Genomic DNA, 27,274 nt, shown 5'->3' on the forward strand with positions numbered 1-27,274 from the left:
CTCCTGGGAAAGAGAATTATGTAGATCTGAGAAAGATAATTATATAGACTTCCTTTGAAAGATAATTATATAGACCTACTGCGAAAAATAATTATATAGACCCTGCGAAAGATAATTATATAAACCTCCTGCGAAAGAGAATTACATAAACCTCCTGGGAAAGAGAATTATGTAGACCTGAGAAAGATAATTATATAAACTTCCTTTAAAAGATAATCATATAGACCTACTGCGAAAAATAATTACATAGACCTCCTACGAAAGGTAATTATAAATATAGATCCTACGAAAGGTAATTATAAATATAGACCCGCTGGAATATAGACGCACCGTTAGAAAAGTGTAAACCTACCACCACCACCACCACCACCACCACCAGTCAGCTGATAGTGACAAGAGGCAAAGAAGGGAGTATTCACAACCACGTGAAATCCCACCATTGCCCTGCTTACACATGTGGGAGACATTTACTCACCAGCTTATATTTCAGGCTTCACTTAGCTCAGTCAGTGGTACACGTGAGCTGTTCTGCTGACGTCCAGGGAAGGTTAGCCAGTAAATATGAGAGGAGCGGTGGTGGTGGTGGTGATACTGGCGGCGGTGGTGGTGGTAGCTGCCCTCCCCCCCAGAAATGTAAGTGTTATCGTTGTTTGTTTGTTGGTGGTGTAGAAGTACTAGTGTTATGGGGCGGGGTGGCTGAACTAGGGATATTTTTTTTTTTATTACTTTTGTTTAGTTGGTGTGTAGGGTAGCAGCCACCAGTCACGGGGTCTCGGCCTCTTGTGGTTTAATTTCTTGTTGTTGTGGCAGTATGTTTTCTAGTTCGCTAGTTGTTGCCTCATCTCTCCTTCACACGGGCATCATTCTTCTATTCATGTCCCATTTCCCATACATCACACAAATATGCCTTTTAAAGTCTTCTCATCCTCTGCTGTTTCTCTGTTTCCCTCATCACTCCTTTCATCTCTTTTTTAAGAGGGGCACTGGCAAAAAAAAAGGCTTACTGAGAGTGCCAGCCCCAAAAGTCAAAAGCACCATCCAATATTAAAAGATAAGTGTCTTCATGTAGCCACCACTCCTGCATTCACTTTCCATTTCCCATTGCATCATACAGTACTCCTAAAGCCTGCCTATCACTCTCAGCTCACAGATCCTGAGGTGAACCCTGGGTGTGAGGAGTGTGAGGAGCCATGGTTAGTGGTGACGGCTGGGGAGGGCGCCAACAACACTCTGCATCACCTGTGGGGGGCAAAGGAGACTCTCAGCTTCCTCGTAGTGGCTGGGACGGGAGGACCTAATGTCTCTGTGGACTGGGATGCCCTTCGTAATGGAACTAATAGATCTGTCACTTTCCAAAGCCAGCCTTCACATGTTTTTGGATTCGTGATTCCCAGTGTAAGTCTTGGCTGATGCAAATGTGTCACCATCACTGGCTTGTAGAAGATTATTGCATTCCATCTTATATAATTTTTTATAGTGTTGTTTTGCTTCCAATGTTTGATACCCTAATGAAACACATAGTTTCCTCTATTGCAGTCAGTCAATCAAAACTTTCTCTGTGCAGCTGATCCTGTACAATGATCCCAAGGATAAAGGTGCATTCAAGGATCAGAATGAGTCATTACGAGTGCCAGTGTCAGACTTCACCTGGAGTGCAGAGGTGCTGCCGCGCTCCCCACACCAGGTGGCTGTGAAACTCCAGACCACTCACTTCCAAGACACTCCACTTCCCAACAAAACCAGGATACTGATGCAGGTATGAGGACTTCCAGGGGCAATGAGCAAAAGAGGTAAGGAAGGGGTGAATGTAGAAGGATGTGTGTGTGTGAAGGGTTGGTGTCACAGGGAAGGAAACAAATTGGCATGGTTGAGTATAAAAGAAAAAAAAGAGTGATGAGAAGTGAAAGCTTGAAGAACACAGCAGCTTTCATGTCAGACAGCAGCCAGAGAAATGCTATATATTGCAAAACTAATATGTATGTAAAAAAATTGTTACTTGGGAGTGAATATAAGGGACTGGTGCATGAACCAGTCAGAATTTGTGATGTGTATGATGCATTCACACATATACAGGCTAATGTTTATGTTGTGGTGTATTGATCCAGCCTGCCTTTCCTTCCCCTGCAGGTGTCGGCCTATGGGGAAGACGGACGAAGCAGTGTGCTGCCTCACCTCCTGTACACTCCAAACTCAGCACAACTTGACCTCATCCTGGACCATTTCAAACTTAACCTCACAGAAGAGTGAGTCCCATTAAAGTTATTTAGCATCTTGGTGTTGCATCATCAGCCTTTTACAAAACTTGATGCTCTTGATTGCCATTTGCCTTCATAGATACCACCACTGCTTAACTCAACATCCATTATCATGTACTGGTAATTTTTAGGTAATTTCCAATGTAAAAATGTCCATAGAAATTTTCTTTTATTTGTCATTCTAATAACATGCCATGAGAGAAGAAGCTCCATTGTCTAGTGTTATGGAGGTGAATTTTCATTAAACGTGTGTGTATTTATATGGTAGTCTGGGATGAGCCTTAAGCCAGTATTACACGGGGAACATTTGCTTGGAAAAGTTGACTTTTGTATGACAAAAAGGAATTCCTTTGTTGTACTGAGGATGACAAAAATATAGAAAATCTCTGTTTCCTTGTGACAAAGTTGAGTTGTGCATTTATTCAAAATCACATAGATAGTGTTGCATATCATCTGGAGACTGACTTTGAAAATTTGTACTTATGCATAATTATGGTAATGTAACTTCACACTTTAGTATCAAGTGTTGATAATCCTGTTCAGTGTTTCAGTCAGCAACGACAAATTTCTCATTATTCTCACTTTTAACGTGATGTCAAACTGTTTGTTGTGGTAATGCAGGGCAAACAGCTGGAATAAGACACGGTGGGGCATGGATGTGGTGGTGTTCAGCTCGGAGCACAAGGCGGAAGAAGAGGACGGAGACTTTGGTCTAAAGTTTCACACTCAGAAGTCCCTGGATGATGAGCACACTCCAGGAGTTTTCAATGTGAGTTTGGGCATGGTCTGCATTTGCTTTTTACAACTTTGTTTGACCAGTATTTCATTTGATGTGGCAAGAAAGTTATTATTGACAAGAGGTAAGTTATATATACAAAGCACCCCATTGCCTCATTGCCACTACACCATGAGAAATGTTTCTTTTTTTTATCTATTTATTTATTCTTTTAAAGTAAGAGAACAACAAAAAACTGAAGAAAAAAGTTCCACTGAGATGTCAGCTCCTAAAGAAAGGTCAAAAAGGATCATCCCAAATTTGAGGATAAATGTCTTGAAACCTCCCTCTTGAATGAGTTTAAGTCATAGGAAGGAGGAAATACAGAAGCATGCAGGAGTTCCAGAGTTGACCAGAAAAAGAGATGAATGATTGAGAATACTGGTCAACTCTTGCATTAGAGAAGTGGACAGAATAGGAGTGAGAGAAACTAGAAAGTCTTGTGCAATGTTTGAATTGTCCTGGTAATTGATTTGACTCCCAACCAAGAGGATGAGAGTTCACCTCCTTGGCCAGGCAGAGATCATTTTGTGCTTGTCCTGTGTTGTTCAGCGGTCTTCAGTTCAGCTTGAAGAAAACAGGTATGAGACATGAGTTAAGGAGCTTTAACCTCATAATGACACAAGAGCAGAATGATGATAATGCTGTTCTCATTGTACTTCATGTGTGTATTGATCTAATCCCAGTGTATAAATGCAACACACCTGTGATCCTTTATTTCTGTATATCTTATTCATCTGGTCTTGTACACCACTTTCTGTATAGCCCTTGCTTCTTTCTTGTTTACTGGGTCACTCCAGAGACCTGTACTTACATCAAGAGGCTGTACTGTATTCTTTATATGTGTCATTGAAACATCTCTCATTTCTCAACTTGTCTTATGTGCTTTTAGATATCCAAACTCTCTAACCATAGTATAGTAAGTATTTTCTCTTCCTCACCCTCCTTTATTTATTTATGTATTTATTTCTTATTATCATTATTTTATTTGTTTTTTTTTTACTTCACTAGCTTGATCAGCTGACGAGTGCCGGGGCTCGGGCTGGAGATGAAGCCGGGGGTTACCTGCAGTGGCGGCCAGTCAGTTACCTCACCTCAGACAGAGACATCAGTGAAGCCACCATCCCCAATCTCAACACCTCCCTTCCAGCGCTGGTCAACTTGACAGAACCTCTCAGGAAGTCGCTGGCTTATGCTGTGATGGGCGACAACCTAACTCTGTCTGGTGCGGCAGTCACCTCAATCATCAGCTTTGGCCAGTATAAGGATGGCTACTATGAGGCAGAGAATTATACTACTTGGTATGTGGCTGTAAGAGTTACTTTTTTGTCATGTAAGAGAGGCACCAGCCAAGGGCAATTAAAAGTCTGAAAAAAAAAGGCCCACTAGAGTGCTAGTTGTCAAACAGAAGTCAAAAAGGATAGTTGAAAGTTGGAAGATAAGTGTCTTGAAATCTCCTTCTTGAGAGAGTTCAAGATATAGGAAGGAGGAAATAGGCAGGGAGTTGCAGAGTTTACCAGGATCTGGGGACCTGTGGTTAACTTTCATTCCCTGAGCTTTGTGTTTGGTCACAATGTACTGGTTGGTGTATGCAAGCCAGGAACTAATAGTGCCCCCATTTCATGGAGCCCATTGTAATCCTAAACTTAGGTTAGATTGATAATTCCCACTGGCCATATTCTTCCTTCTTACAACAGTTCTGTTACCCCTGCAGGACAGTGGCAATAGGTGAGGGAGAGCCCCCCAAGGAGACGTTCTCAACACTGGTGGTGGTGGTGATCAGCCTCGGTGTGGTGCTGCCAGGCGCCATGTTCCTGGTTGGTTGTATGGTGCTTGCTGTCCGCCGTTGGCGTCGCCACAGCTCATCAGACTCCATCCTTATCACTGCTGAGTAGCTTGTCTGCCCTCCATCCAGCCACCCACCCAGCCAGGCCAGTATGATGGGACACACACACACACACACAAAACCTACCAACTAATGATCCTGCACATGAGTTTTTAAAATTCTTTTAATTAATTCTTTCTTCAGTTTACTTCAACATTTTGCTAGTTATTTTTACAGTTCACATGACCCAAAGCCATTATGAGTTTTGTATATTTTTATTCATAAATGTTGTTTTCTGTATAGATGCTTTTAAGGCTCAGCTGATATTTATTAGCTGGATGTATTTTTCCAAGCAAGATTAACTAGAGATAATACATATACATAGTTAATGCTGTGAATATATTGCTGTTTAATAATGTTACATAGATTTGTAACATTATACAATGTATACATTATATATTTTTGTGGGAAAATCTTGGTTAGATATTTTTTTATGAATGTGTGAGTTAACAATGTTGTGAACCAAATATTCATGGTGAAATCACTCCTTTTTACAATAATGTAATTGCTCTATTTTGAGCCTTGTGTTGGTGCCTCCTCACACCTCCTTCCAAACACTAGTATCAGTTTACATTCCTAAACGTGTGGCTCAGAACATCTTGCATGTCCAAGAGTTCCTCTCACTGTTCTCTTGTTGTGATTTATCTCCACCATTTTTCTCATCTTGTGCCTTTACTCACAACTCGCCTTATAGTGACCTTACTCAGGGGACAGAGTACTTGCTTTTATCAGTGAGTTTAGAAGTATTGCAGTCTATATTTCATGGCTTGAATGTTTCCTAGCCCAAAGATAAAGACCTCATCAGTTCTGGCTTACTTGCTGCATCCTGATGCTTCATGCTGTGCTCAACTCTTGAGACGTGACTCAGTGTTATCATGTTTTTTACTCATAATGTTCATGTTATTTTATAATTATTATGATGTTAATTCATCAACTTTTAATGAACAATTTTTAATGTTACATTATGAATTCATCAACATTTAATGAACCATATGAATAAGGGTAAATAAACATCCGTTTGGTACCTCATTTCTGGGTGATGGTCATTTCAGTTAGACATTCATAATCACATTTCTAAAATTGGTTGATATGATTATACTCTAAATGCACACACACACATACACAGTGTGAGTGTGCATACACTTGAGTACAACCACAAGTACCTGGCCAGAGGTCAGGGGTGTCCAGTGGCCAAAACCTTCTGACAATGTGACAACACTCCATGCACTGAACTGTACATGTGAAAGAAAGTTGGAGCAAAAAACAAATGATTGAGTGTTGTGCAAGCCCATTGGAGGAGAGAAAACACACTGAGAAAATATAGTTGCCAAGAGGTTGAGTAGAATGTTTATTTGGTGATATTATTAAAAATTAAGGTGAAGAAAACAGTTGTAAATGTTAATAAGAAAATATTATGAGGATGTCCCTCACTGACTCAGAGTGGGACGCCACAAACAGGTATTCACTTCCTTAAACACAATCCCACAGACTTACTGAAATCTGCAAGTGCAAAGTGTTTGTATCCCATTCATTCATCTTATTTTATTGAGGGTATTGTAAGAATTAAAGTCAAGGATATTTTCCTAATTAAGAAAGTCATCTGTAGTTACTCATCTACTATAATTATGTCTGTAGTATTAAGTGGGATATATGTGTAAGATTTTATTTATAAGAAAGTATATATTTTCAATATTATATTATAATAAACTTTTAAATTAAACTTACAAGTAGGTAGATATTGTGGTAATAGTCAGCCATTATCTTCCTCATTGCCTGTATGTCAGGTGTTGGGATGCCTAATATCATAGATAAAATAGAATTATTAGTAAATATTTATGTGGTGTGATTCTCTGTATCAGTATTTGCTCACTTTTATTCCAACAGGAAGTTTACATCCTACCAGTGCATCGGTAGAGTATCAATATTTTGTTGTTTAGAGACATTTCTGGTCATGTTGATGCTTTAGTGGCACATTTTTGTCTTGAAGTGTGCTTTGTCATCTGCCAGATTGCCCAGGTGGTGTGAAGACAGCTTGTGTTGGCAGTGGCTCTTTGTTAACACAGTGAGCCTCTTGATGCCTCAAAGCTGCAAGTGCCTCAGAATTTTATCACTTTATTTTTTGGAATCTTGTAATGTTCAGAAGTTTGTGGAGGGTTTCTCTTGTAGAATGTACAGTGCATTGAAGGAAACAAATAACTGATACTGACCATGGATCAGTAACATTTATGGAATCAACTCGTTACTCAGCATTTATGAGCATACTTGTGTTTCATTATTGAAATTTTATAGACTCTGGTACTGCGGTTGTGAAACGTGCTGAGTGAAGTATCACTTTTCTGTCAAGTAAGATGCTCATTAGAATGTCTGTTAAGAGAGTGCAAGGCAAAATAGATGCATCTTGATAGCATAGGAATTATTTTAAAATGTAATAAATATTATGAAAATAGTATGACTATTTAACTTAGCTGTTCCTCATAAGGATGGAGACACTGTGAGGAGTTACAGGGTTAGTGCGGATGTGGTGATGTGGCTTTGTAGGGCGGAGGTTTCACACTGTATGTCAATTTTATCCTAGATGCAGAATTATAATCTTACAGTTTGCAGACCATCTTCCCTCCTCTGTTGCTCAGAAAGTCAAGACACAGTAGTGTTTGACAGTGATTGAAACTTTGCCCAGGAATCTTTATTATGAAATGTGTAGAAGAACATATACAATATAGAAGAACAAGACCAGTAATCTCCTACATAGTAAGTAAACAACTTAACGAAGTGTCCTGTAGTTTTTCTCCAATTATTAATGATATGTATTTAGGAAAGTGTTTTGTTTGTTAAGGGCATTGTTGTTTTTTTTCATTACACACACATATACACTTTCTCTCTCTCTCTCTCTCTCTCTCTCTCTCTCTCTCTCTCTCTCTCTCTGTATATATATATATATATATATATATATATATATATATATATATATATATATATATATATATATATATATATATATATATATATATATATATATATATATATATATATATATATATAAAACCTAAATTCTGTTGTATTTGGAAAGTGGCAGTTTTGCATAATATTTGGAATAATTACATATGTACGACAATTTTACCAGAAGTACAATAATTTCAACCTGTGTAGTACGATAATATAGCCAAAACAATCTGGCAACGCTGACTGACAAGTTAACTAGTTAGTGTGTTGCTCTATGGGTGGTGTTAGTACGCGTCTGTTTCAACTCCCAGCCTGACAGAATTTTTTTTTTTTTTTTTTTTTTTTTTTTTGTGTGTGTGTAACCACGCCTACACAGTGGCTGCCAAGGCTTACCCATGAGTTAAACCTTTTTTAGTTGGTAATGAGGAAGGCGTGGGCTCTAGCAGTGGACACCCGAAGGCAGCAGTGGGTGAAAACAAGCAAAATAAAGAAAAGTTTGGCTGTGAGAAGGTGCTAGACAGCCAGCCATAGTGACGAGGAGGCACCACCATCATCACCACCACAGGGAAAGTAAGGTCAGGAAGTGTTAGAATAAATTTAGGTAACTTAACGTAACTTTTTAATGAATAACTGAACAATCCACGGTTTTAACTCATTTTAACGCATCTCACCTAACTTCCAGCACAATATATCCCTGTGTCAGCCTCGTCTCGTTCCTAAAAACCGTAAAATTTAACTTAATGAAAATGTAAACAATCTGGGTCGTCTCTATTTATCAGCCATTATCTGCCTTATCTGTCAGTGTTTTAAACCAATACTGTCGCAAAGCGGAGCCACATGACCAAGGTTTAATATCCGCTCGTTAAATATACCTGCCATTACTTAGTTTAAGTTTGGCGAGGGTTTAAATGAGTGAGAAGGGTTGGTCGTCCCCTCCACTGGCCCCCCACCGCCATCTTGGATAAGGCTCCCCAGCCCCCTCCGGTTCCAGTATTATTTTTTTATTTCCTAAGTATTTTATTTCGGCTTCTAGCTAAGATTTTATGGTTTGTAAAAATATTTCGTTGTTTTTTAAGTTATTTGAGCGCATGAGTTGCGTGAAAAGTGGTGATTTTGGCGTTGTTTTTGTGTAAATAAGAGGGCCGTTTTCGGCGTATATTTTTACGGTCCCAAAACTAAATTTTTTATTTCAGCCTGTACTAGGTTCTTATTGGTTTTAAAAAATAGTTGGTGTTTTTTTAAGTGTGTTGCCGTCCCGCTCAGTGAAATGCGTACACCGTACACTTGTTTTTATTCGTGTTCAACTTCCAATAATATTGAATTTTATTTCGGTAGATTTTTTATTTGTGCTTGCAGCTCACTTTAAATGGTTTTAGAAAATATTTCAGATTTTTTAAAGTGTTTTCCGTTATGTTTAAGCCAGAATGGGTGGGCATTTAAACGATTTTATATGTGGTGAAGGTTCCAACAGTTACCAGATACTTCTTTTTAAATATCTTTAATACTACTGCGTTTTGAAATGTGTTGTTATTTTTGGCATTAGTTAAAATGTGTGGCAAGTCTGAATTTATAAAGCATTCCTGTCTAGCTGCGTTTTCTAGAGGGGTCATTTTCAAAATGAAATACGTACGTAAATAACGGTGGCTGTGACGTCATCAACCCCCAGCCGTGACGTCACAAGCCCCCCCAGCTGTGACTTCATCAGAGTGGTACCTTCCCTAACTCCCTTCCAGTCCCTCCCAGTAAATATTCAGTGTTTTTTTCAAGGTATTTCAAGGTGTGTGTGTGTGTGTGTGTGTGTGTGTGTGTGTGTGTGTGTGTGTGTGTGTGTGTGTGTGTGTGTGTTGCCTTATCTTTCGTTGTACAGATGGTGATGCAGTGTGTGTTTGTGTGTGTGTGTGTGTGTGTGTGTGTGTGTGTGTTGCCTTGTCTTACGTTGTACAGATGCTTATGCAGTGTGTGTGTGTGTGTGTGTGTGTGTTGCCTTGTCTTACGTTGTACAGATGTTTATGCATTGTGTGTGTGTGTGTGTGTGTGTGTGTGTGTGTGTGTGTGTGTGTGTTTGTTTGTGTGTGTGTGTGTGTGTGTGTGTGTGTGTGTGTGTGTGTGTGTGTGTGTGTGTGTTGCCTTGTCTTTCGTTGTACAGATGCTTATGCAGTGTGTGTGTGTGTGTGTGTGTGTGTGTGTGTGTGTGTTGCCTTGTCTTTCGTTGTACATATGCTTATGCAGTGTGTGTGTGTGTGTGTGTGTGTGTGTGTGTGTGTGTGTGTGTGTGTGTGTGTGTGTGTGTGTGTGTTGAAAATGTACGCGCGCGCGCGTACATTTTCAGTTTGTTAACTGCCTAAATAATAAATCGTTTATTATTATTATTATTATTATTATTATTATTATTATTATTATTATTATTATTATTATTGTTATTATTATTATTACACACACACACCTGTAGTTCAAGAGATTAGGTTAAGTTTGCTTAAACACACACACACACACACACACACACACACACACACACACACACACACACACACACACACACCTGTAATCAAAGAGGGTACCACGGGGCTTTTTGTTCTTCCTCGCCAGCATTGGGTTGACCTTCCCAGTCTGAAAATCGAAGGAGGAAAGGTCAAGTATCACCGAAGTAGCGGGTCAACTGGGGCTTGCTTCGGAACTTCTTGCCATTGGGGTTGAGAGAGAGAGAGAGAGAGAGAGAGAGAGAGAGAGAGAGAGAGAGAGAGAGAGAGAGAGAGAGAGAGAGAGAGAGTTTTGTCATTTTTTTTTATAATTTCGTAGATTTTTGCTGTTTTGGTTTTATTTGTCAGAGAGAGAGAGAGGGAGGGAAACATAAACACAAACACACACTTACCTGTAATAATACACATCTACTTTACCGCAAGTCAGCCCAGTTTTCCTCAGCACTTCCTCTCTTTTCCAGCCGCGCGGGAGGGCTGAACACTCATAGCGCCTTTTTTTCTATCTGCACCGACATCTTGTGAGGGCGAGGGAGAGGGAGAAGGAGGGAGTCTCAGAACTTGCCGTCTGTGAACGAGTAACAATGAAGAAATTACTGGCGGAGTCTCTCTCTCTCTCTCTCTCTCTCTCTCTCTCTCTCTCTCTCTCTCTCTCTCTCTCTCTCTCTCTCTCTCTATATATATATATATATATATATATATATATATATATATATATATATATATATATATATATATATATATATATATATATATATATATATATATATATATATATATATATATATATATATATATATATATATATATATATATATATATATATATATATATATCCTAAATTCTGCTGTATTTGGAAAGTGGCAGTTTTGCATAATATTTGGAATAATTACATATGTACGATAATTTTACCAGAAGTACAGTAATTTCAACCTGTGTAGTACGATAATATGGCCAAAACAATCTGGTAACGCTGCTGACGACTACGAGACTATGGAACGGGGACTCGGGGACTCGGGTAGCGGACGGACTGGTCGCAGACAAGAACGAGACCTTTTGTTCACCCATATGGTGAGACTTGTCTCGTAAGGAAAGCAATACATCTGGCACTTTCAGGTTTTTATTTTGTTATTCAAATTTATATAAGAAATTTAGCATTGCCTGATATTGATAACATTAATTTTCATTCAAATTATTGTATATTTCATAAAAATATCGTACGAATTCCCAAATTATCGTATTATCGTATGAGTCCCATTGTACATCGTACACGGGCAAAAATTATTGTACTTGTACAATAATTATCGTACGTCTGGCAACGCTGGACCCGAGACGCTGCTGGGCCCCTACAGCACATGATGTTCATTATGTCGCAGGTGTGTTATCAGCGCTCACGCCACAACAACCGACCCGTCGATGAGAGAAAGAGCCGAGAGGGCAAATGCAACGCGTCCCCTCGGACCTGCGTTCCCCTTTCACTCTGGTGTGCTGGCGCGCGGGCGCGCCCTACACTCCATACACTACTCATGACGCTACTCATGTATAACAACCAGTATCTACGAATAAATAACGCTAACAAAGAAAACATAAAATGGCACACCACAATGTATCTCTAGCCGTCGTGTAAGTTGTGCGTATACGGCGGCTACATGAACGTTGTAATGTTTACTGTGTAGTCCAGCCCACCAGTAATGGTCTCAGGGAAATAGTGAAACGTTTTTCACACTCTCATGGTCATGCGGCAAAATGTGATACATTCAGTACTGTACAAGTTTGTTTCATATTTACAGTAACATGTTATTTTATTATTATGAAAGCCGACAGATGGCATTGGTGCTGCTGAGCAAGGAACAGCTGGTACTTGTACAGTAATGACAGATGTTGATGTTACTCACCATTAATATTCTTCCTTCAAGTTTCTTTGAAGCTAAAAAGTGTCTCTATGTGGGAGAAAAAAAAACTGTCAGGTATGACAAGTATAGGTATGGAAGTAGCACTCAAGAGTTGAGAATTTATTAACTGAAGAGCAGATGTATAAATGACTTTTATCACAGGTTATAAGTATAACTTCCAGTAGCCAGCCATGGTTGTGAGCAAGTTGGCTGAAATTAGTCTTCATGAGGCCTTAATTTTGTATATAAGACTTTAGACATTATTTTTTAGCTTTTTCCTATAGTGTCATATACTTAGTGGATTGCATCACTTGCACCATGTTTGCAAGTCTGGCAGACATATGGTTATTGGATTCTATTAAAAATGACAGAAACTGGATGTTTAGAACCCTAACACCAAGTGAGATATTCAAGAAGTGCCTGGGTTGTGGGGAGAATGGATAGTGAAAGTTATGAAAGATGAGTATGCCAGATTTAGTGTATCTACTAAAAGTGAGCTAAAGAAATGTGGAGCAGCTGAAGGAGTGAGGCACAGCATGGTGCAGTGGTGTGATCAAAGAAAGAATGGCAGGAAGTGAAATGGTTAAGAATGTGCATGAGCATATGATGGGGGATACAGTGGATGTCTGCCATGAGAAGAGAACTAGTGGAACTCAACAAAAGTGGAGACAGGAGAATGAGAGATGGAAGCAGGGAATTCAAGGATGTAATTATAAACTTTACTCTTCCAAGGAACAGGCATCAAACACAGATAAAATAAATACATAGACAAATAACCAAATAATGAGACATACAAAAGCTGTCTATAGTCTATACACCGGACTGAGATCACCCCAAAGAAAGGTCATAGACAACAGGAGGAAATCCCCAGTCCTCTTATCCCTTGCTTCTTGCAGGACACACACAAAACAGGGAAATCATGTCATGGGAATTCCTTAGATGGCTGAGAAATGGCACTGGATATTGTTTCTCATTATGGGGACTTTATGAGAATACTGTTGTTGAGAGAAAGGTCCTACTCTGGGGGTGTGCCTTTGTCAGTTTCCCCAACATGAAACTGGATCAGCACCACCAGATATGTTGCAGAGAAGCCCAGAATCTGTAATGACACATCATCTTGAAGCACCAGGGGGGGAAAAAAAAAGTTAATGTATTATTTGTATGGCAGTCAGTTTTAGATTATAGTGATCATGTCTAAATGAGTTAACAGTTATACCAAATATATGTTAACTTCAAATATATAGATTGTTGTTATACATACATGCAAGTCAAAACAAATACAATAGTTCTGTGGATATCTTTTTTTTCAGCTATTTCTTTTTTCTTCCGTTTTTATTAATTGTTTGTTACTAGACCATAACTCCTTAAGAATCAGTCAATATGCTCTAGTGCTGTGTGAAGTGGAGTGGTCAGACCATCCTGCACCAACCAGACTTGAGGTTTTGATCATGTCAGTGGAATTATTTACATATGCCTTCTAGATCTGGCTCCCTCTCTTCCCCTTGCAGTCAGTGAATGTAACAAATTTAACCGGACTTCATATTACTTTACTTTTACATTGTTTCTAGCGGTGCATTCTATTGTGGGTATTCATAGGATTTACCACGAATGACTTGACAGTCGACAGAGAGAGAGAGAGAGAGAGAGAGAGAGAAGCATACGGTATGTCAATACACTTAAGAATAAATACATTTTCGTCCTGCAAAAAATTAGTCTATGGGCGAATGTTGAGCCAAATCTATCTACACTATAAACACTTCAAGGTTGCACACTCTCCAAGACCCTAACATGCTGAGCGAAGGTACTGCCCAAGCCGGAAAAGGAGCTGCAATTCAGTAATTCTCTCTCTCTCTCTCTCTCTCTCTCCTCCTCCTCCTCCTCCTCCTACTACTACTACTACTACTACTACTACTACTACTACTACTACTACTACTACAATCTACCCATTTCAGTCTGGAAGTGCCTGGAAAACCCTGGAAATTGAGAGAAATATTGACGAAGAGACAGGGAAGTGAGAAAGGAAAGTCTCGGTCTGGGTCTGATGACGTCATGTTTTTCATGGTGGGCGCTCTGAACGGGGCTGTAACCTTCTCCTTATGTATGCCTTGTTTGACGGTTATTTATCTATTTTAGTGGTTAACTCTGGCTTTTCTTCGCGTTTAAGTTTGGAAACACCTGGAAGTTAAGCTAAATATTGATGTACAGACAGGGAGGGAGGCAGGGAAATTAACCGTCTAGGGCCTTATATTTACGTAACCCAACAGTTGTATTGGTCAATATGTTTGTGTTTGTGTGTGTGTGTGTGTGTGTGTGTGTGTGTGTGGCGCTGATCAGAGAGGAGTCGCAAAGTTGTATAATTGGTGTTTAAAGTAATAGTTGTATTGATCAGCAGAACTACGTGTGTGTGTGTGTGTGTGTGTGTGTGTGTGTAGTTTGAGAAAAAGGGGAGTTTGGAAGTGGGAGAAAAGTCTGGCATTTCCAGTGTTTAAGTATTATCCAGCGTAAAACAATTCTGGAATCATTAATATCATTGATTTTGATGAAAGCGAGAGACAAGTAACCAAGACAACAACGTAGATAGCAGACCCAAATTCCACCGCTCTTGTAATCAGCCTCCTCTGGTGTGTGCGGCGCCTTCCCTTTTGTTTCATATTGGTCAATCAGTCATTCCTCTGGTGTGTGTGTGTGTGTGTGTGTGTGTGTGTGTGTGTGTGTGTGTGTCGGCAGTCATCAACACTCACGTCTACCAGTGTGGCTCGGGACAGTTTGAAGTACCCGCCAATGTTGAAGTTCGGATACGAGTCCACCAGGTCGAGCAGGTGCATCAGCTGGCGGCAAAGAAATAAGACCATCTGTTCATCTGCAAATATACTGAGTGTGAAGAGACAAACCATGGAATTACACAGGTTTCAAGCCCTTCACTTTTGATGATCCTTTTGACCTTTAATTTGGGACTGGCACTCTCAGTGGGTCTTTTTTTTTTCACTATTTTTGTTGCGTTTGGCCGGTGCCTGTCTTACATAAAAAAAAAAAAACATTCCCAAACATTCCGGCGCCTTATCTCAATAACTTCTAACAGGGATCAGTGGAAGCTATCAATTCAATGATGCTTTCGTGATTATTGTGATAATCTAATAAGAGTCTTACATCATTACTGTAAAATCCATCACAACGATCTATCTAGGCATCTCTGTGGCCTTTGAAAACATTAGACGTGTCAGAGCATTGGCAATCCCACGTTTAATTGGTGTAATCCAGTTATTTACTTCTGTCCAACACACTTGTACTAAAAACATCCAGATAATGCAGTCTGCTTGATAAGTTTTTCTTACTGTTTGGAATGGACTTTTATCTTTCAGAGAGTTATATGGGAGGACATCTCAGTCTCACCTCTTTCTCTGTCTTGCTGTCACTGGTCTCCAGCCGCCACTTGCTCATCGCAAACCGCAGTTCCTCTAGCTGCAGGCAGACCACGAAGGAAGTTATGGGACTTTATAAGTGGAGACGGAATTTAAATAAGATAAATACTGCAGTAAAGAATACAAAAAAAAAAATAGTAATAAAATGGCAAGAATGGACAATAATTATTAGTGAAATTATGAAGGTATGATTAAGTTCATGAAGACAGTATTTTAATCCAAAAATGAGGAAACTGCTAATACAAAAAAAAAAAATAATTATTATGTAATTCATAAAGTCAGCGACTAAATTATTACCATTCCTTGTAACACGTTAAAAGTAAATAAATAAAATAGTAGTAACATAACCAACGTACCTATACTTGAGATTATTTGAGAAAACTTAGCAAATGAGAAATGCTCGAGAACCTTATTAATCATTCATTAATGGGTGACATGATACCAGTAATGGACGGAAGTGAGTAATTGTACTAGGCAGGGACTACAGCAGAAAAATATTGGGCAAATGAGAGAGAGAGAGAGAGAGAGAGAGAGAGAGAGAGAGAGAGAGAGAGAGAGAGAGAGAGAGAAGGGGGGTGGAGTTACCTATAGGACCGTATTCTGAAACGCTTTACTCTCTCACCATTACTATTTTCAAACGTCACAGAGATAATCAGCCGGGTTCTCACGAGTGTTTCTCTTCTTAAAATAATGTAGAAATCTTGTTAATTTGTCACTGGAACCGTGAAAAAAAAAGAAACTCTGAAAATCCATGTAATCTCAACTAGAACTTTTGAAAGTAGTCGAAGTGTGGCGTGGGAGTTTCAGAATATTGTCCAAGGTCCCCTTACTTGGTCGTGCACCATCCCCGGGGCGTAACACAGGTACACCAGGTTCAGGAGGTCGGCGAGGCCGTACACATAGCTGAAGACATTCAGTGAACCGATTGTGAAAATGTCATAGGCATTAGAGATGGATACGAAGATCATTACTGCCGCAATAACCATGACGGGCGGGCCAAGGTAGGTGTTGAGGAGCGTCTGGGCGCGCCACAAGTCACACAGCACCGGCCCAGCCACTTCACGAACGCTCCTCCCGCCCCTTTTCTCCCTCATGCCTTCCAAGGTGATCCGCAAATCCCGCATTTGAGCAGCCAGCACCACACACAGCAGATACAGCAGAGCATTATACGTCATCAAAAGTATGAAAGTTAGCAGCGAGTTCCCTAAATACAATATGATTCCCATAAACCAGTCAGTTAAGGACTGCGACTTTTGTCTCGCTGGGAAAAGTATCAGGGTACAGGTGGAGGTTGCCAATAATGTCACCGGTATCGGAATACCACAAGCAATGCGGATGGAGGCCCAAGTGTGCAGGGACTGTCCTGGTGGCAGGGAGTCCAAGTGACTTACTAAAGTCACCAAGCGATCAGATCTCATCACCAAATGAAACAGCAGGCGTATTAACACAATTCCCGTGATAACTCCGAGCCCTATGAACAATATAGCATTGGAATTCAGATATTGGGGAATTTCATTCTTCAGAAAGCCATGAAAGGTGATGAAAATAATAACCAAGTAAATTAGGCTCATGACCACCACCCATACTTTGTGGGCGAGGCCGCGCCTCAGCCCGGGGCACAGCTGCTGACAGGATGTGTATTTTCTCTTTTCCGCCCAGCATCCAGCAAACATGTTGTCTCCATTACTGGCTGAGTTACCGGAAGTGAAAGACACATCTGTGTGGGCGAGGCCGGATGGAAAGGGAGAGGGTGAGGAGGGAGCGTCGCTCCATGAGTAAGGGAAGCCCCCCAGAGCCTTGAGGATGTTAAGGACGCCGCGCACCGCAACCACCACCACTACTGCCGTCTTGGTGGTCATCCTCGCAGCGCGGTGGAAAGGGCACCTCTGCTAGGGTGGTTGTGGCGGAATATACACAGTCCAGTTCCACGTCAATACTTATTCATAATGCACCACAGTTTTGTCGTCAAACGCGGGGCAAGGGTGAGTGGGGCAATCTGCAAAATACATACTGATTTGTGAGACCTTTTGGGAGGTCGGGGTAGCGGAGTGGAGCATTTTTGTAGAGTGAAGGTAAATCTGTGCAGTGTGCACAATGCAGTACATCATTTTGTTGTGGTGACATTGGCGTCATGTCTCCCATCCAAATGAGTTCCATGATTATTACCCTTTTACTTATATACTCGTACTTATTTAGCTTCATTCATTTATTCATCTATTTATTCATTTCATTATTTCATATTTTATTTATCTTTAATACGCTTGCCAGGATCATGTGTTATTCCGCCCCCCTCTCTCTCTCTCTCTCTCTCTCTCTCTCTCTCTCTCTCTCTCTCTCTCTCTCTCTCTCTCTCTCTCTCAATTACGGACTATTCGTATCATCGTTCTCTCATTTCTCATTGCAAGTGAACCCGCCTGTTAATGCAAGTGTTAGTCGCAGCAGCAAGATCACTCTGTATCTGCCTGCTAGAGTGGCACGTATATGGAGGTTTTATATTATGTACTGCATTATTGTTTGATTTCAGAAGCTGCCGTGAACACTTCCATCAGCTAGCAATGTGTGTGCGTGATACATAAGTCGTGTTTATTTGAGAAGCGTAACGTGTGTAATCCATCATGAAAGTAATGGTGATGTCGATAATGATAGTGTGTGTGCCCAGGATATTAAGTAGGGCGTGGTGTGCTTTGGTAAACAGACCCGACAACAATGAGAGCGGGGATGTGTAGGATACATTGGCGTGTCAGGATCGTCCCAGGTCACGGATCTCTACATCAATTCTTATCGGTCAATAAGCATATGTGTGTGTGTGTGTGTGTGTGTGTGTGTGTGTGTGTGTGTGTTGCTGTTATATGGATGCTGCAGTAAATTAGTAAATACAGTACTATTCTTACTATTCTCTTTTATTTAATTTATTTATTTATCCAATTAGTTACGTAGTTATTAAGTTAATTTAGTTTATGAGTGTAAAGTTAGTTTGTGAGTGACTGAGTAAATAAGTTAGTTGATTAGTTAGTTTTAAAAAATATCTGCAACTTTGTAAAACTTGAAGAGATAACTTCTGCCTCACGACAAACACAGTTCACTGGCCCAAACACATTCATTTTCATGCAGCGCACTATGTCAGACTTGTACGAATGTCACCACATGTCCAGGATGTAATATGATCGATCCCGAGTGAACCCGTTTGTCTCCCTGAGGGTTTCATGGGTGACTTCGGATGATGTTGCTCACCTTGGGGTTCCCTACCTTTTGCTATGCGCTTGGTGCTTCAGTTCATCCCGGTTAAGGGTTATGAAAGCTGCTTGAACACACTGGTTACTTTAATTACGTTGCAGTGAAAGAAAAAAAAACAGGAAAGATAAATTATGTTTTTTTTTTCTTTTTCATCAGCTTCTACAGAGACCCTGCTGGGATTATAGCGGAAGAACACCTTGATAGCATAATAATAAACAAATAAATAAATAAAATCATTAAACCCGTAGTGAGTCTTGGATGGACTTGAGTTCGGGACGGTCGCTTTATTTACATCGTGGTGGTATTACATCACGTGTGTCTGTGTGTTGTGTGTGTTGCGTGTGCCTGTGTGTGGTGGTGCTGGGTGTGGCTGGGCTGTGCTGGCGTCTCACACGTGCTGGTCCTGAAGGAGATGTGGGTGGTATTAAGGATATAGAAGTCATATTGGCGGGGTAAAATTAATGATGGTGATATGGCTGTTTTTGTCCCTGTGTTTATCTGTCTTACGTAATTGAATGTTGGTGAAGTGGGGTCCGTTCTGACCTTACCTAATCTTACCTAGGCAACTGTAATCTGTTATAATCCAATCGTATTCAAGAAAACTAGATCTATAGTCTTTTCTAACTTATTCACCATAGTCCTATATGAATTTGATACAATTACTTCACTAATAATATCTACATAACTGTGTGTGTGTGTGTGTGTATACGTCCATCATGAGGGTGTTAGTTAAAGGCGTGTGGTCACCATTGCGAGTCTTCCACAAGCTTAAGCCAAGGTAAGGATGTGGTTGTAGTGTTCATAGTATCAGTAGTACCTAATCTGAAATGTGTATGTTAAGACTGGAGCTTATTCATGTATATTTATTTGTATGTACATACTTTGTGTGTGTGTGTATGTGTGTGTGTGTGTGTGTGTGTGTGTGTGTGTGTGTGTGTGTGTGTGTATCAAGCAAATACTTACTCAAAATTTATATACTTTATTGCCATCACGTGTCCTTTTGATTTATAGTCATTTAGGCAGCTGAGAGTATGGGAACATGGTAACTCTGCCATTGACTGATGCTCTTACTTGCTAATTTGTCTGTGTATTCTCCTCATCTTCCAAATGTGCTGCAAATTTACTTTATTTCTATCTAAGGCACTGTGTCAAATTATTTATTTTTTTTATTTGGACAATCCAGTACTGTAATTACCTAAGAGTTTTGGAATGAATAGTATAAGTTTGCCACAAATCTCAAAATAAGACTAGAATATATCGACTATCAAAGAAAGCATCGGTGGGTGGCATTGTTACTATATCATCATGACCTCAACTGCCTAAACTACTGCCACACTTTTGCTGGCTCACTGTACTGCATAACTACCTTTCCATGACCCCACAGACTCATGTCCACACTCACCCCAGAGGAACCCGCCCCTGCAGCACCCATCAGCAGGGTGGCGGGGCAGGGCAAGCACCTCGTCATCACTGCGGAACAGACCCGGCAGCCCTTGGTGACGGCAGCAACCGTCACGAGGGTCTGGCAGGCATCTCCCAGTGTGCGGTGTTTGACCCTGGCTGTACATGACCCCAGGGTGTCCTTCAAGGGGGGACAATGGTAGGTGTTTGTTTACAGAGGTGACATATAAGCTGGCTATCATGTATGTCTGAAAAATTTAACATGTTTGCCAAAAAGATGCATTTCAATTTTTTTTTATTATTATTATTCATTGATACTCTTCTTTTTTCAACCATTTAAGGTCTTTTCTTTCACATGCCTTTTGTTTATTCATTAATTTATTTATTCGTAATTATGTAAAGTCAAGCTACAAAGTCATGGAACCCCTGCATACCGTTCTTCCACTCAGCCTTCCACCTCTTGTGATCCTTGGTGGATGATTAACTTATCAGCAAGTAAAAGCATCCATTTAAAGGGCAGCGGTTGACTTAAAGGAAGGGGATCAACTAAATTCACACCTTTTAGCTTTGCATCTCTCTCTCTCTCTCTCTCTCTCTCTCTCTCTCTCTCTCTCTCTCTCTCTCTCTCTCTCTCTCTCTCTCTCTCTCTCTCTCTCTCTCTCTCTCTCTCTCTCTCTCTCTCTCTCTCTCTCTCTCTCTCCCACTAATAGCAAACATAGAATAGTTACACAAACAGCCAAGTAAGGACCTCAAGATGTGCTGTTGTTTGGACCTCCTTTGTATTATTCTTACATAGCATGGAGGGTAAAGAAGGAAAAAGGGAGGGAATGATGGAAAGAAGGAGGAGAGTGAGAGAGAGAATGGTAAAGAAAGATATATTATTACTACTACTACTACTACTACTAGTACTACTACTTTCCAGGGTGGACCTCTTTATACCTGGGTTGGAGATAGTGGGTGGGTTCTCCATGTGCTCACCTCCCCGCCAGCTGGCCCAGGAGGGGACGCTGGATCTGGGGGTGAAGTACTCCAAGTGGCCGCCTGCCCTGTGGGTGCATGAGGAGGTGAGGCAGTGGAGTGGTGCTTGGGTCAGCCTTGAGATTTGTAACCTGATGTGACCTACTACTGGTATTGCTATTGTTATTGTTATTACTACTGCCACTGCAACTGCTACTTCTGCTGGTACTGCTACTACTGCTGCCAATATTGCTAATCTACTAAATTCTTCTTTTTTCTTCTGTCTCACTATCTTCCATACTGCTACTACTACTACTACTTCTACTACTACTACTACTACTACTACTACTACTACTACTACTACTACTACTACTACTACTACTACTACTACTACTACTACTACTACTACTACTACTCATTTACAATGTTATATTGATGCAAATAGATAATATACTATAGATAAATTATTGTTATTATCATTATTATTATTATTATTGTTGTTGTTGCTGCTGTCATTATTACTATATCATTATTTTTATAGTAAATATTATCCATCAATATTTCTCTCTCTCTCTCTCTCTCTCTCTCTCTCTCTCTCTCTCTCTCTCTCTCTCTCTCTCTCTCTCTCTCTCTCTCTCTCTCTCTCTCTCTCTCTCTCTCTCTCTCTCTCTCTCTCTCTCTCAACAGTGCAAGGTGGGCTCAGAAGTCCATATTCGAGTTGGGGGTGACTTCCACTACCCTCCATCACCCCTACCACAGAAGGAGGGGGACCGAGGGTTCAGTCTGCCCCCTTACCCCTTGCTACTAGTTGGGGGTGGGGTGGGAGTGAATCCGCTGGCCTCCATGTTATTCCAGATCCACTCTCTCCATCGGCTGGGGGTCCCGGCTGGTGGGGAGGTGGAGGGGGCTCTGCCTGAAGGAACTAAAGGAGCAATGCTGTATTCTGCAAGGACGTATGAAGAGATTCTGTATAAGGTAAGTGTACTGCTGCTGGAGTTGCTGGTACTACTCCTACTACTACTACTACTACTACTACTACTACTACTACTACTACTACTACTACTACTACTACTACTACTACTACTACTTTCACACACACAGGAGGAGCTGAACAAAGTGGCTGAAGAGATGAGTAACTTCAGAGTGAGCTATTTCACCACAAGAGAGGCGCCACCCAACCCATCCCTAGCCACCCGTAAGTGAGAGAGAGAGAGAGAGAGAGAGAGAGTTTGTGTGTGTGTGTGTGTGTGTGTGTGTGTGTGTGTGTGTGTGTGTGTGTGTGTGTGTGTGTGTGTGTGTGTGTGTGTGTGTGTGTGTGTGTGTGCACAATTATAAGCTCTGAATCATAAAAATTCTCTCTCTCTCTCTCTCTCTCTCTCTCTCTCTCTCTCTCTCTCTCTCTCTCTCTCTCTCTCTCTCTCTCTCTCTCTCTCTCTCTCTCTCTCTCTCTCTCTCTCTCTCTCTCTCTCAGATGGCCGCATTACTGCCAGCACACTCTCCCAAGCAGTCTCCTCTCTCAGCGCATCCCACCCTCCACTCTGCTACCTCTGTGGGCCGCCCTGCATGTCAGAGGACGTCAGCCGCCACTTGCAGGACGCCGGGGTGCCTAGGGAGCGGATCCTGTATGAGAAGTGGTGGTGATGGTGTGTGTGTGTAGTGTGTGGGTGTAGTAGTATGAGGAGTTAGGTGTATGCGGGTATGTGTTGCCATGGTGGGATAGTTGGAGCGATCTTGTCTTTTGTATATATGATTTTGTATGATTTTGTTGTAATCTTGCAGTTTAGGTGTGTGTGTGTGTGTGTGTGTGTGTGTGTGTGTGTGTGTGTGTGTGTGTGTGTGTGTGTGTGTTTCTGCCTTTTTATTTCCTTTTGTCCCTTTTTTCTTCTCTTTTTCTTTTCTTCTTCTTCTTCTTCTTCTTCTTCTTCTTCTTCTTCTTCTTCTTCTTCTTCTTCTTCTTCTTCTTCTTCTTCTTCTTCTTCTTCTTCTTCTTCTTCTTCTTCTTCTTCTTCTTCTTCTTCTTCTTCTTCTTCTTCTTCTTCTTCTTCTTCTAGTCAATTCCAGCTACCTACCTATTTTATCTCAAGGAAGTTTTAATTACTTATTTTACTTCGTTCATGTATCTTTCCTTTCTCAAGTTTTCTCATGGCCTGCGTAGTATTAATGATAATAATGGTGATAGTATAGTAATAATAATAATAATAATAATAGGATTATTATTATTATTATTATTATTATTATTATTATTATTATTATTATTATTATTATTATTATTATTATTATATATTGTTATTATTATTAGCTATGAACAGTACGACGGTTTTTGTAAATATTAATTTATTGCACAAGAATAATTATTGTTGGAAGAAAGATGCAGCTTTCATTTTTTAGAAACCTTTTTCTGCTATAGGACATCAGTATAACTTTTTTTTTTACTGGCAACGCAAGCCTGTATTAGCAGCAACAGTAATACTAGTAGTAGTAGTAGTAGTAGTAGTAGCAGTAGTAAGGTGTAACAGGTCTCGAAGCCAGATTACATATGTTATTCGATATAATGAATAAAAAAAAAAAAAGTACAATAAAGAAAGTGCGGAGTTTGTCCTGAGAACCCTCGTAGGAAATACCTGAGCGAGCGGCGCATCTCAAGAAACCTGAAAGGAGTACCCCTTCCCAGCTCCCTCAGAAACAACGTCCACGAAATTCTTGATATACCAGTGTTTCCTGCGTAAGTTTTACGTGCCCCAAGTTAAGCTCCCTGCGCATGTGCTGCATGTTGTTACGGATTCACATAACCATGGACAACATGTGGAATTGAGTGAGGTTTAGAAATTATATCATCCTAGTGTTTCGTAATTTGGCAATGTGAATAAAATAATTTCTCTCTCTCTCTCTCTCTCTCTCTCTCTCTCTCTCTCTCTCTCTCTCTCTCTCTCTCTCTCTCTCTCTCTCTCTCTCTCATGTTCAGTAGCCATTAATAACGTAACTACACTCACTTCTACTACTTCCCCAATACTTTGCCCCTGGATAAGAAACAGTATTAACAGGAGGAGGCAGTAGACACCTGCCGAAACGATAATTACTCCCAGTGAGGTCTAAAGCACTGTTCAGGGGGTGCTGTGAACTTATCATTAAACCCAGCTGTGACCTCACTGAACGTTTCCCTTTATGTCTCACAACACAAGGGGGCAGTCACAGCCTGCCCTCTAAAGACAACTCTCTTCCTCCACACAAAACTACAAGCATCTAATAACACACACACCCTTCACTCAAAATTTTTCAAAATCATCATGGCGACTCCTACACCAGCCTCGGAGTCCCCATCTGGGGAGGGAACCATAAATGTCCCCTGGTCGGACTGGACTGCCTTTCTGTCGACGACCCTAAGTGTCTTGACACCCCCTCTCAACTTTTTTCTTCATTAACTTCTGCAACATTCGCGGTCTAAGATCTAATTTTCAATCTGTAGAACACCACCTCTCCTCTTCTAAACCTCATCTTCTTTTCCTCACTGAAACTCAGGCGTCTGAGGCACCTGACAATAACCCCTTTTCTGTTCCCTCCTACTTTCTCTATCCTCATTTTCGATCCAAAGCTGGATGCTGCGTTTATGTGCGCAATGACTTAACCTGCTCTCGTGCCCACGCTCTTGAATCTTCCGAGTTTTCCACCGTCTGGCTACGACTACAGAGTCACTCTCATACTAAATTTATCTGTGCTGTATACCTCTCACCTAACTCCTCTGATTATAAGAAATTCTTTGTCTACTTAACTTCCAAAGTGGACCACATTCTGACCCTCTCCCCTTTTGCAGAGATCTCCATTCTTGGAGACTTCAATGTTCACCACCAGCTTTGGCTTTCCTCTCCCTTCACTGACCATCCTGGTGAACTAGCCTACAACTTTGCTATCCTCCATGACCTAGAGCAATTGGTGCAACACCCTACTCGTATTCCTGACCGTCTTGGAGATAAGCCCAACATTCTTGACCTTTTCCTGACCTCTAATCCTGCTTATGCTGTCACCCTTTCTTCTCCGTGGTGCTCCTCCGATCACAATCTCATATCTTTATCTTGTCCTATCACTCCATTCCCTCCTCAGGATTCCCCTAAGCGAAGGTGCCTCTGGCGTTTTGCCAAAACCTTTACAAATCTAACTCCCCTCGTGATTTCTGGCATCTAGCCAAAAATATCTCCAATAACTTTGCTTTTTCTTCTTTCCCTCCTCTATTTCAACCAGATAGCACCACTGCTATCACATCTATTTCTAAGGCTGAACTCTTCGCTCAAACCTTTGCTAAAAACTCTACCTTGGACGATTCTGGGCTTGTTCCTCCCTCTCCTCCACCCTCTGACTACGACATGCCACGTATTAAAATTCTTCGCAATGATGTTTTCCATGCTCTCGCTGGCCTAAACCCTCGGAAGGCTTATGGACCTGATGGGGTCCCTCCTATTGTTCTCCGAAACTGTGCCTCCGTGCTTCCACCTTGCCTAGTCAAACTCTTTCAGCTCTGTCTGTCAACATCTACCTTTCCTTTCTTGCTGGAAGTTTGCCTACATTCAACCTGTTCCTAAAAAGGGTGACCGTTCTAATCCCTCAAACTACCGTCCTATTGCTTTAATTTCCTGCCTATCTAAAGTTTTTGAATCTATCCTCAACAGGAAGATTCTTAAACATCTATCACTTCACAACCTTCTATCTGATCGCCAGTATGGGTTCCGTCAAGGCCGCTCTACTGGTGATCTTCTGGCTTTCCTTACTTAGTCTTGGTCATCCTCTTTTAGAGATTTTAGTGAAACTTTTGCTGTTGCCTTGGACATATCAAAAGCTTTTGATAGAGTCTGGCACAAAGCTTTGATTTCTAAACTACCCTCCTACGGTTTCTATCCTTCTCTCTGTAACTTCATCTCAAGTTTCCTTTCTGATCGTTCTATTGCTGCTGTGGTAGACGGTCACTGTTCTTCTCCTAAATCTATTAATAGTGGTGTTCCTCAGGATTCTGTCCTGTCACCCACTCTCTTCTTATTATTCATTAATGATCTTCTAAACCAAACTTCTTGTCCTATCCACTCCTACGCTGATGATACCACCCTGCACTTTTCCACGTCTTTTCATAGACGTCCAACCCTTCAGGAGGTAAACATACCACGCAGGGAAGCCACAGAACGCTTGACTTCTGATCTTTCTAAAATTTCTGATTGGGGCAGAGCAAACTTGGTATTGTTCAATGCCTCAGAAACTCAATTCCTCCATCTATCAACTCGACACAACTTTCCAGACAACTATCCCCTCTTCTTCAATGACACTCAACTGTCCCCCTCTTCTACACTGAACATCCTCGGTCTGTCCTTTACTTATAATCTGAACTGGAAACTTCACATCTCATCTCTAGCTAATAAAACAGCTTCTATGAAGTTAGCGTTCTGAGACGTCTCCGCCAGTTTTTTCTCATCCCATGCTAACTCTGTACAAGGGCCTTATCCGTCCATGTATGGAGTATGCTTCACATGTCTGGGGGGGTTCCACTCATACTGCTCTTCTAGACAGGGTGGAATCAAAAGCTTTTCGTCTCGTCAACTCCTCTCCTCTAACTGACTGTCTTCAGCCTCTCTCTCACCGCCGCAATGTTGCATATCTAGCTGTCTTCTACCGCTATTTTCATGCTAACTGCTCTTCTGATCTTGCTAACTGCATGCCTCCCCTCCTTCCGCGGCCTCACTGCACAAGACTTTCTTCTTTCTCTCACCCCTATTCTGTCCACCTCTCTAACGCAAGAGTTAACCAGTATTCTCAATCATTCATCCCTTTCTCTGGTAAACTCTGGAACTCCCTGCCTGCTTCTGTATTTCCACCTTCCTATGACGAATTCCTTCAAGAGGGAGGTTTCAAGACACTTATTCATCAATTTTGACCACTGCTTTGACCCTTTTATGGGACTGGCATTTCAGTGGGCATTTTTTTTTATTGGATTTTTGTTGCCCTTGGCCAGTGTCCTTCCTACATAAAAAAAAAAAAAAGTCGCATTCTTTACTCTCCCCACCTCTC

The 27,274-nt window shown here is 40.9% G+C and overlaps 2 protein-coding genes across 2 annotated transcripts; both read left to right on the forward strand.

The window, feature by feature from the left end:
* Nucleotides 1-374: 374 nt before the first annotated feature.
* Nucleotides 375-7,362, forward strand: LOC135105176 (glycosylated lysosomal membrane protein A-like). Its single transcript, XM_064013252.1, has 7 exons — nt 375-633; nt 1,144-1,395; nt 1,565-1,756; nt 2,128-2,243; nt 2,877-3,024; nt 4,042-4,331; nt 4,745-7,362. Exons 1-7 carry the CDS (start codon nt 562-564, stop codon nt 4,923-4,925), a joined length of 1,251 nt encoding a protein of 416 aa, XP_063869322.1. The 5' UTR covers nt 375-561; the 3' UTR covers nt 4,926-7,362.
* An 11,766-nt stretch (nt 7,363-19,128) lies between these two features.
* On the forward strand, nt 19,129-23,245 carry LOC135105177 (oxidoreductase NAD-binding domain-containing protein 1-like). Its single transcript, XM_064013253.1, has 6 exons — nt 19,129-19,652; nt 20,259-20,474; nt 21,198-21,339; nt 21,920-22,207; nt 22,334-22,427; nt 22,704-23,245. The coding sequence occupies exons 1-6, from the start codon at nt 19,591-19,593 to the stop codon at nt 22,871-22,873; spliced, it is 972 nt and encodes a 323-aa protein (XP_063869323.1). The 5' UTR covers nt 19,129-19,590; the 3' UTR covers nt 22,874-23,245.
* Nucleotides 23,246-27,274: the final 4,029 nt, after the last annotated feature.

The sequence above is a fragment of the Scylla paramamosain genome, chromosome 11 (genome assembly GCF_035594125.1).
Source record: "Scylla paramamosain isolate STU-SP2022 chromosome 11, ASM3559412v1, whole genome shotgun sequence".
NCBI classification, from domain to species: domain Eukaryota; kingdom Metazoa; phylum Arthropoda; class Malacostraca; order Decapoda; family Portunidae; genus Scylla; species Scylla paramamosain.